The sequence below is a fragment of the Pinus tabuliformis genome, chromosome 8 (genome assembly GCF_031772625.1).
Source record: "Pinus tabuliformis cultivar Carrire ecotype Pingquan chromosome 8, CPIR1, whole genome shotgun sequence".
NCBI lineage: Eukaryota > Viridiplantae > Streptophyta > Pinopsida > Pinales > Pinaceae > Pinus > Pinus tabuliformis.
In genome coordinates this window covers 1,525,663,045-1,525,673,884 of record NC_142294.1, presented here as the reverse complement: position 1 = coordinate 1,525,673,884, position 10,840 = coordinate 1,525,663,045, and the positions used below count along the sequence as shown (strand labels likewise).

General features: G+C 35.7%; 1 protein-coding gene and 1 pseudogene across 2 annotated transcripts in view; both read right to left on the bottom strand.

Moving 5' to 3' along the window:
* Positions 1–5,618: 5,618 nt before the first annotated feature.
* LOC149241730 (cold-responsive protein kinase 1 pseudogene) overlaps positions 5,619–10,840 on the bottom strand; it is a 215,962-nt pseudogene continuing 210,740 nt past the window's right edge. Inside the window, exons 2-3 of the transcript XR_016246000.1 lie at positions 6,076–6,220; positions 5,619–5,954 (exon numbers count right to left, since the gene is read on the bottom strand). The product of XR_016246000.1 is annotated as a cold-responsive protein kinase 1 pseudogene (transcript). The remainder of the gene's footprint in view (positions 5,955–6,075; positions 6,221–10,840) is intronic.
* LOC149241732 (cysteine-rich receptor-like protein kinase 2) lies at positions 6,311–8,457 on the bottom strand. Its single transcript, XM_089461031.1, has 4 exons — positions 7,620–8,457; positions 7,321–7,443; positions 7,006–7,145; positions 6,311–6,881 (listed from the first exon to the last, which is right to left on the bottom strand). Exons 1-4 carry the CDS (start codon positions 8,455–8,457, stop codon positions 6,660–6,662), a joined length of 1,323 nt encoding a protein of 440 aa, XP_089317157.1. The 3' UTR covers positions 6,311–6,659.

Genomic DNA, 10,840 nt, shown 5'->3' with positions numbered 1-10,840 from the left:
CCAAGCATGAATGTGGGATCTCATGGATAAACCAATCCAAAAACAACCAAGGGAATTCAGAGGTTAAACCACCTCCACCCTCACCAAACCGTGATCTCACCAAAACCAGCATCGCGATCACAAAACCAAATCGAGCTTGGAATGCCTCCAGACTCCATCACTATCCTTGATTAATTTTCCGTCTCCTTTTCTCTCAGGCTTTACCACAATCCACACCAGATTACTAGGCCCTAAACTGACACACCAGTCTCTAAGGCTTTACAGCAATCCACACCAAATCACTGGGCCCTAAACAAAAACTCCACCCTCAGGCTTTACCATGTATCCCGCCAAAACTAGTCAAGGGATTCCTAGTCCTTTGGGGATTTTCCTGAGACCAACTCTGCCACGGATTATGAAACCATCTGTCAATTCCAAAGCTCAAAACCGAGAAAATAATCCGATCATACCATGGCTATCCGTAAAAAGGCAAGGCTAGACTGAAAACCATTGTCATAACTCGACAAAACCATGCCACTAATAGCGTGAGAACCATATACGAACATGCAAAGTCATGCATGTCAAAACCGGCTAGGAAATCAAACATGAAATATCTTACCTGCAAGTATTCCTACTAAAGCTTCTTGATCCTACTCTTCCTTGCTTGATCATTTCTTACCTTCCTTTCCTTTGCTTGCTTTTTCCTTCCTTTCTCCAAAGCTAGAGTGCTCCAAGGAAAATCTAAGTGTATAAGAGTGAGAGAGAGAGAGAATAATGAGGCGCTCCAAAATTGAACTAAAAAAAGGTACCAACTAATCCTCATAAACCTTTTTATCAATGAGGCCTTTATTTTCTTCACTTTCTGTTATTTTCCTTCAATTTCCTCCTCACATGAAACTTGTGACCTTTCACCTCCATTTTCTCTTATTTTCCTTTATTTTCATAAATAAATGTGTCAAAAATATTTTTTTTCCTTTTTAATGCCTTAGCCATTGTCTTTTCCAATTTCCCTTAGCCATAAACACATCTAGTCATGCCCACTAGGATATCTTTGCCCAACATTAAGTTTGGAATAAGTGTCTCTAAACCTTGGTCTTATTTTTACTTTATTAAATTTTATTACATGAATTTTTAACTAGGGGTTGTTACACTATGAGAGGAATATCTATTTCAACACCAGTGGATTTTATGTCATTCATAATGGATCTTACTTCTTATGCTAAGATAAAATGGTCATCATTTTTCAATTCAATATTGAACAACTTAATCATCAATTAAACAAATTCAAGTTAAGAGTGTGAGTCATACAATTCCTTCAACATCTTTAAGGCTTCAAAGACATTTAAAAATCATGAAATATGTCGACTCACCTCTTCATTTACTAACACTGCAATCAAGGCATAGGCCTTGCTATTCTTGTTTTCCCAAATGGAAAGCTCCTTATCTGAAGTAGGATTTTTTGGTGCATTGTCTCATTCTCCTTCACAAACTCCTTTCCACAACTCATTGAAAATCAAAGTGTGCTTTATCTTCCTGGACCACTCATGATAGTTCTCTTTGCCAAACAGAACTACTCCCACAATGGAGATGAGTGAATGCATCATCAAAAATGACTATGTGTTTTTGATTTTCAAAATAATGTAACCATTATCTTCTTGGGTAAAAGATTGATTTAATTATGTAGATGGTAAAACTCCACTTTTCACTCTACCAAGTCAATATTTTATTTTTTCATATGTAATATATCACCACTCCTAACATAATATACCACTCAACTTATGCACTTTCCATAAATCAATGTGCACTTCATGTCATTCATAATGTATTATATAACATATGTAGCCTTTAAATTTTTTTATTCAAACCATGGCATTGAATTAAGTGCCATACTACCACTCATGTATGCACTTTCCATATCATATATATGTCATACATATCCTTTTAAAAAGACGACTATTGAAACCATATCATACGCTCCATGGAAACATATTTGACCCAACACAATGTTAAAAAAATGAATTCAAGTCACATTGTAGCACAAGGGATATATGTACCCAAAAATAAAGTGCACCTCATGGCCTTCACTGCACACTTGAATAAAAAAAAAATGCTTCAACACACAGGTATCTATATTCCATGCACAAAGTTAGCAATGCACAAGGGAAATGCCAAATGTAGTTACCATACCCAACACCATTGCTCAGTCATTTAAGCACATGTATCCATAGAATATCATTTGCAAACACATGGAGTATACAAAACCATGCATACACAGTTTCAAAGTATATTTGACATCATCACACGACCTCCAACAAAAAATACATACCATTTTCAATGAACAACCACCATGGTCACAGTTAGCACAAACTTAATGCCCAATTTAAATGGTTAAATGCACAGACAACTTCCAAATGCATCACGACAAACATACTATCGACCTTTACATCCCAGCAAAGTTTTGTTCAACACATAAAGCCATCAAGCAAGGATGCAGAGTCACACATCCTTCAAAAGCATATACACACTCACTAAATGCAGGCAAATAAACAGTTAAGGAGCCCATAGTCTTCACAACGCTCACCAAGGAAAAAAACATGTCATTAATGGATGGACAGAGGATACAAAGAATAAGACAAAGAATTTGCAGGAGTTATGATGTAGAAAATTAAATTACGAGCTGACTTTGATACCATGTCAGGTCAGGAGTAACTTTGAATGAAATTGTTGCTTTTGCTTTAAGATAGAATATGAATATATACAAGGAGAGGGAGACTATTGGGTTTCATCTCCCAATGTCTCTTCTTCCTCCAACTTCTCTTATTTAGCTATTTACAACATTTACATAGGATTCCTAATCCCAAAGATTTGGCGTTCAACACACAATCACAAGGAAACAACATTATGAGGGTATGCAATGTTCAATTCTGCCATAGTCCCAACTAAAAGGGAGGAGGGTTCTAAAAAAAATTGAAAAAAGACAAATTGTTGCCATGAATTACTAAGAAATTCTTTCTCAGAGTAATAGTTACTTGGGAGAGGCGAAATAGGAGGTCATTTTTCTTGCTATTACCGCCACAACTCCAAATACTTTGGCATCCACTCTCTTGCCCAATTGCTAGGCAGAGAAGGTGTCCAAATTGGTTTCACCCGAATCCCCTAGTACACTCTAGTGTGAAGTTTGGAAACAACCTCCATCAAAGAGCTCCTATAGCTAATTCCATATTCTATCCCCCTTGTCACAATTGTCTAGAGGCCAACTTTTAGTCGGTTATAAAAATGCTCTCTACTCTTGACATGACTTCGTGCCTTGTACAATTGGAATGTTTGTCCCTTTATTTAGTTGCATTCTTCGAACAACCTCCTCCATCATGATGGAAAACCTACTAAACATAAATTCCCACTCCCTCACATGGATCTGGCCACCGCTCTCCACATTTTGGCTATCCTGCAATTGGGGAATTATTCTTAGAATTGATTTCGATAGCATGCTTAAGCCAATACCTAGTACTATGTTAAAAGTCGTACTACCCTTTTCCATTAAATTCCAAATGTTGGGCTCCTTCTCCAACCTGTTCCCACATGTGATCTCTTCCATCATATGCATTCTTAAATGACGTAATTGGTACAAGACTCGAAGATATCATCTATAACTAGGATCTACCATCTGCAGGGGGTGTGTTTCCATGTCCTCTTGTCTATTGGTCAGATGGGGAAGTGGCAGCCGCCCCCCACCCCCACTCTACTCTACTCACCCCATCCGGGGGAAAATTTGATAGAGAACCATTAAAATTATATATAACAATTTAAATTACAACATCATTAACCATTAATTACATAATTTGCAATTAAGTATTGCTAAACCTTTTAACTAAAAACTAAATCATACAACTAAGTTCTTAAAACAATTTCAGATATTCTATAAGAATAAAAAATACCATTATTACTTAATGATGTAATTTTAAATTTACTACATTATTTTCTATACTTTTACAACTTTTATTAATTATTAGAAATATAATTTTAAATTTATTCACTTTTATAATGATGTAATTATTTGATGTTTTGATTTTTATAGCAATATAAGAAATTTTAAGAAATTATTACAGTAATATTCAGAATTAGATTGAAAATGTATCTCACACACACACATAAATAATATTTTGCAATAGATCTTAGTAAAATAATCATAAAAATAAAAACTAGTAGTTTTTAAAAAGTGATAAATTTACCTATTTAATTTAATCATTCACACAATTATATTTAGATAAAACAACTTTACTTTCATATGCATTAAAAGATTATGATTTTGAAAATGTCACAACAATTAAATACATCATTATCTTGGTGAGGATCATCATTCTTTGTTTGTGAGTAATTATATCATCTCCATTAAAAACTGAGAGATGATTGGACAATCATGTTAAATTATTAAAACCAAACTTAATAAAGAGAAACATTGAGTAACCAAAAGACTAAATAAATCCCCATCACATTGCATAAACTTTTATAAATAAATCCCCATCACATTGCATAAACTTATATATATATATATATATATATATATATAGTTGGGAAATGTAATGATTTTCATAAATTTGTATATTCCAAATCTCTTGCTTTAAATCAAATCTATTTATTTAATCATAGAATTAGAATTTAACTTAATAAATATCATATGGAGACACCACTTTTAATCTATAAAGTAATTATTAGATTAAATAGTTTGAATATTAGACCATATATTTCCATGCTATATTTAAGATTTTTTAGTAGTTTATTTTTAAATTTGTCATCCTGTAAATGTTAGTTTTTAGTATAAACATGATTTCCATGAAATTTCCCTCAAAAGGACAAATAGTGTGATGGTTCACCATTCTTATTAAAATCATAGAAATATTGTTATTAAATTATTTATAATATTCCCATATATATAGATCATAGAAATATTGTTGTTAAATTATTTATAATATTCTCATATATATTATAAAGAATCTATTTAAAATACAATTATATAATATAACACTAATATATGGTATATTTTATTTTTTATTTTAACATTCCTAGCCAACCAAAAAATCAAATTAATGTATAATCAGCAATTTAATTGATAAAACTTTATATATATATATATATATATATATAAAATAAATTAAAAAAAATATTTATTAAGAATAATTTAAATAATAAAATTAAACTTGATGAAACTAATATAATCTTCCCAAAATAATTTAGTCTTTATTAATTTTACTCAACCTTTTCAATTTTATGTTTCACGTGACAATTTAAAAATTCATAATTTAGATTTTCCAAATTTTCTATTTGCTTTTTAAATAATCTTTAACCTACCCAATACACTGTGACCATGTAGACAAGTCAAATTTACAATAATAACGCAAATGATATACACATTTTTATGAAAAAAGATATAAAGACATATTACATGCACCTTTTGTATGTATCACTACATAATACCATTCACTACAGAATCCTCCGTTTCCCATGGTGTGCCAGTAAGTGTTTACGCGCCTAATTGTGTCGCAACTAATCAAGCAATCCTATAATCAGCGGATATAAAGCAATACAATGCAATCCTATAATCAACGGATATAATGCAACGCAACGGAGGCATGGCCTGATTTTCATCTCGCCTCCAGAATGCCTGAAGAAGGATCAGCAGCTGCAGAATAGACATCTCGAAGAAGAAGGTGTTGCTGCACTGCTCGTGTTCTGTCAGGGTCCCGTGTTCCCACACCATCCAGATCTACGAAAGCAGGGTTTGTTGGCGATGGAAGATTTTCACGGTCGCTTGTCAGCATCGAAACCACCTGGGTCATTGATGGCCGCAATATTGGAGCTGCTTGGATGCAGAGCAGACCAATTTTAATAACTCTAATCCCTTCCTCGCACGAATAAGTGCCCTCCAATGTGGATTCCATAATTTCTAAAGCTCGTTCTGCTTGATACAGTCTCCATGTCTGGTTGCCCAATACAACAACACAACACAAGACTTTTGTTAGCAAGGCATCGCAACGCTATATATGGAGATTTTAGAAAATTTGCACTTGAAAGATATGATGAAATCCATATGAGACATACTGATTCGATAAGAAACTCTGTGCCTTGAGCCAAACTGTGATTCTTTCTTCCGCTCACAATCTCAAGTAGAAGAACTCCAAAGCTGAATACATCTGCTTTCTCTGTCAGCTGCCCGCGTAAGGCGTACTCAGGCGCCATGTAGCCTCTGCATAATGTCATTTACAATGAACTCTAAACCATGTTAAAAAGATTGAACAAACAATTAAATCAATGAGGGCTTCAAAAGATTGAACTGGAGAGATAATTCTTACAAAGTTCCTGCAACTCTAGTGCTAACGTGGCTCTGATCTTCTGCAAAGAGTTTGGCCAAGCCAAAGTCTGTTATTTTGGGTCTGTGTTTATTATCCAGTAAAATATTGCTTGCTTTAATATCTCTGTGGATGATCCGAATTTGAGATTCCTCGTGAAGATATGCCAGACCACGCGCAGTTCCAACTATGATTTCATATCGCTCTCTCCATCTAAGTGAATGACTTTTTGTTGTATCTGCAATCAATGCATATCGGGAAGTAAAAACATTAAGAAGCTACATACACAAACTGGAACAAATCAAAGATCCATGCGGCCATTAAGCAGTTAAAGAGCTAGAAGCAACCGAATATAATTCTGTCGAGACTACTGTTCTCGAAGTATTCGTAAACCAGGAGCCTTTCTGAGCTTTCAACACAGCAACCAACCAATTTCACTAGATTTCTGTGTTGAACAAGACTGATGACATTTGCTTCATTCAAGAATTCAGCGTCTCCTTGCCTTGATCCTCTTTTCAGCCGTTTAACTGCAACCTCTTGGCCGTCAGGTAGAATGCCCTGTACATCAATCAGGTTTAAATTCTTTATATTCTCCATTATGACTTGGAGCTTTTAATTACTTGAGTTGTTGTTCCGGGATATAAATCACTAATTCAATTGAAAGCAATGATGTAACACTCACTTTAAAGACGGACCCAAAACCTCCCTCGCCAAGTTTGTTCTCTGCGCTAAAATTGGAAGTAGCGTCTCTCAGAATATGGTACTTAAAAATGAGTTCCGGATTCAGCTCAGGAAGCGATAAGCTGATTTCTCTTTCCTCACCTGCCAAAACAATTACATGACGTCTATTTATGTTGAGGTTAATCAATAGGTAAGCAGTTCATAAGATACCTGCTAATAAGGGGCACAATTTCGGGATCTCTGGTTAAAGTAAGACGAGTTTTCTTTTTGAAAAAATAAATTTCGGGACCTCTGGTTATGGGAATCCGTTTCCAACCTTTCCGTCGAATCCACATGAAAAGGCCTATGGATGCAATTAATCCAGCCGTAGCGCCTACTACGCCTAGAGCTATCGGAAGCACCTTAGATCTTTTCCCTCCTACAAATTTGCACAGAAAACCTCGTTTATTTCACTGAATGAATTAATCTCTTTAAAACCAGTATGTCCCTAATGATAATCGTTGTAAGCTATGGTGAAAGAAGTAGTGCACCAAAATGAAATATTTTAGTAAATTGGGAAATCTTTTATTTTACGAAATGAACAAAACCACAATTCCCCTTCTGATCATAACATACCGGATCTCGGAGGACCCTCGCCTGGCGTCGGCGGCGGCGGCGAAATGATGAAAGTATTGAAAAAGTTGTAAATCTCGTAACGCATACCGCAGTGACGACTTCTGTAGCGTGCTCCATTAGCACCAGTTGCGCATGCCGTATGATTGATATTATTCAATCTACCGGCACCGGATATCTTTGACCGACCTACAGATAAGCAGGAGCGGCAATTTGCTGGGGACAGATCTCTCCAACACTGGGCTAAGACATAGATTTCCCTCGAATCCGAATAAACGGTGTCAACTTTAACTGTAGCGAAAAGTTGAGGACTCTGCACAGCTTTTTCGATGGTATTTGAGAGCACTTGCTCAGTAATATTTCCAAACTGCGCTGGAGCATAGCTTTTCTGGAGGTTGCAAACAACATTCGTAGCCTCGCTCTCATTATAATCATTGTAAAAGCTATGATTGTCGTAACGTAAGAAGCACTCGTTTAGCCAAACGAATCCAGAGGTGTTGCTTGGACATATCTCAACAACCAATGCTGCCGCCTCCGTTTCGCACTGTTTGCAGTCCGAGGAATTTATATCCCCCCTGCATTGGGCAAGCCCATAAACAGCATTATTGCTGTTTTGCCCCTCAACACTAGTGTTGAATCCGCTCGTTGAAACCTTCTCAACCAATGATTTAAAAACCTGGTTTAGATTATGCTGGAAATCGCTACCGTAACTATATTGGTTGGTCGAGCAATCACCCCAATAGGAATAATTAAAATCGCCAACCGCTAAGAGGTGCAGACGCGTCCACACACTGACCATAAGCAACACACAGCTGATCAATGTTTTCGCCTTCATCGCCATTGCAGAGCAGGGCAGGAGCTACACGCCCTTCTCGTTCCCCTGTTCGTTTTTTTGTAGATTTGATGACGGAAGGTGCTCCTCTAATCTGAAGGTATTGTAAAGTGAGAGCAAACTCACAGGGTTATGGATGTCAGATGGTAATGTTTGAGGTTCCAATTCTTATATTATTATGGACGCCGTGTCAAACAAGTTGTTTCATAAATAAATTATTATGGAGGCCTTGTGAAGCAAGTTCTTTTGTCATTTACGGGTCAAAAAATAATAATATTGAACGTTAACACCATTGGACTTTAACATCAATTTAATCATTTTCATAGACTGAATATTCCCTAATCCCGTTCACCTGACGAGGCCGTCCCTATTGGCTTTAAGAGATTGGTTGGAAGACGCTTATTATGAAAGCGGTGAGGGTCGTCGCTATTAGTTTTGCAAGGCGTGGAGGACGGGGAAGACGATTTTAATTACAATAGTATATTGCCTTTCTGCAAGGCGTGGACGACGGGGAATGCAATTTTAATTATGGCAGGAGTCGTTTCTGTTGGCTTTCCAAGGCGTGCACGACGGGAAAGACGATTGGAATTACGACCGGGGTCGTTTCTATTGGATTTCCATAAGCCGTCAGGAATACGAATTTAATTACCACCCGGTTTGTACAAGGTTTTCATTGTCCACCAAATACGTAGCACTCCTTTGATTTCTAAATGGAAATAAGTAAAATGTATTGTTTATTTGGCACTGTAAATTCTATGACCTCAGACCTTATAGTAAAATATTATTCTGTATACTTGTTGTGTCATGTATTTTATCTGGAAAAGAAGTCCTTTTCTCTGGCAAACAAGAGAATTTCAACATGTTTTAAGAGCATACACCCATGATTTAACTTGTAACCTCACAATCAATAATGCAGTATTGAGAAATGGGAGATGAAGGGTCACAGATTTGTATGAGATGGAAATTAAACGGAAAATGAAAGAAACTGAAGAAAATAGAGGCATCAATGATAAAAAGGCTTCTGAGGATTATAAGACTAAGGTCATGGAACACGTATTCCAAGCTCAATGTTGGGAAAAACATAGTGATATGTATCAGTGGTGATTAATTAATGGTTATTGAAATTGACAAAGGCATTGACAAAGGCAAAGAGACATTAATTGGCATTTATTTATGAAAATAAAGGAAAATAGGAGAAAAGGGAGATGAACGGTTACATATTTGCATGAGATGAAAATTAAAGGAAAAATGAAAGAAACTGAAGAAAATAGAGACATCAATGATAAAAAGGCTTCTTTTGTCTGTTCAATTTTGGATTTCTCCTTTATTCTCTCATTCTTTCATACTCTTGCACACTCAAAGTATTTTTAGGTCATTCTTGGAGCACTTTGGCATACATGGGATTTGGAGAAAGAAGGCAAAGGAAAGCACAATAGCACAAGAGAACAGTTGGATCAACAGCTACAATTGGATTTGCTCTCCAGGTAACATGCATGTATGATCTCCTTGCTAGTTAATGGATGCATGACATATGCATGTGATTTTATGGTTATGTGTTGTCACTGGCATGGATATTTGCCTAGATTGACAATGGGTTTAGCCTTGCCTTACCATTTCTTGGATTTCCTTGCCATTTCATAATAATCACAATCATGAATAATAAAATGATTGGTGAGATTAAATTTCACGAATAATAATCACAAACAATTTTTCATAATAATCACAATCCGAATAATAAAATTGAGATTAAATTTCAAAAACTTTATTTAATTACACATAAAGGTGAATGTATTAAGTTTAAAACATTGATTAAGCAAAACGTGCAATGTTGCAAGAAATTCAACCTAACAAGCTCTTCCGATATCAACACAAGCCAACAACAAAGCCCCTATTTATTTACGTCACATCCAAGGAAACTAAAATCAATTACACCTCCTATATCCCAGAGGTTTTCCCGTCTCGTTGTAATAACGTTTTTGTCCATTTACATGCCTTTTCTTTCGGTTGAGAATCTAAGGATTTTCTCCAATAGTGGCTTCAATCGGGAGAAAAATTACAGGAGTCTCCTCTCTTCTGACTGCAACATTATCACAAACACGACGTTCAATCGTGAAATATTGCAACCATGAACAATCGGTAGGAGTCCTTACAAAATATTCAACAAATTTGGGTTTGTTAATCCATGAGTGGCTTCAGAGTGGGAGCACCACAAATTATTTAATGCCACCACCAACAATGTAAAGAACCATAATATTAATGCATATGCTAATTCCTCTTCAATTCTGGACCTAGGAGATGAGGATAAATTGTTCTCAAGATTCACAATAGAGGAGTTACTTGATTCATTGTTTCATCTTAATTTGATCTCTTGCCAACCCATGGTCATGGCCTC

Coding starts and splice junctions, on each gene's coding strand:
- LOC149241732 (XM_089461031.1), bottom strand. CDS start 8,457: ATGGCGATGAAGGCGAAAACATTGATCAGCTGTGTGTTGCTTATGGTC. Junction 7,444..7,619: donor CGAGGGTCCTCCGAGATCCG/GTATGTTATGAT, acceptor GAAATAAACGAG/GTTTTCTGTGCAAATTTGTA. Junction 7,146..7,320: donor CATGTGGATTCGACGGAAAG/GTTGGAAACGGA, acceptor TTGTTTTGGCAG/GTGAGGAAAGAGAAATCAGC.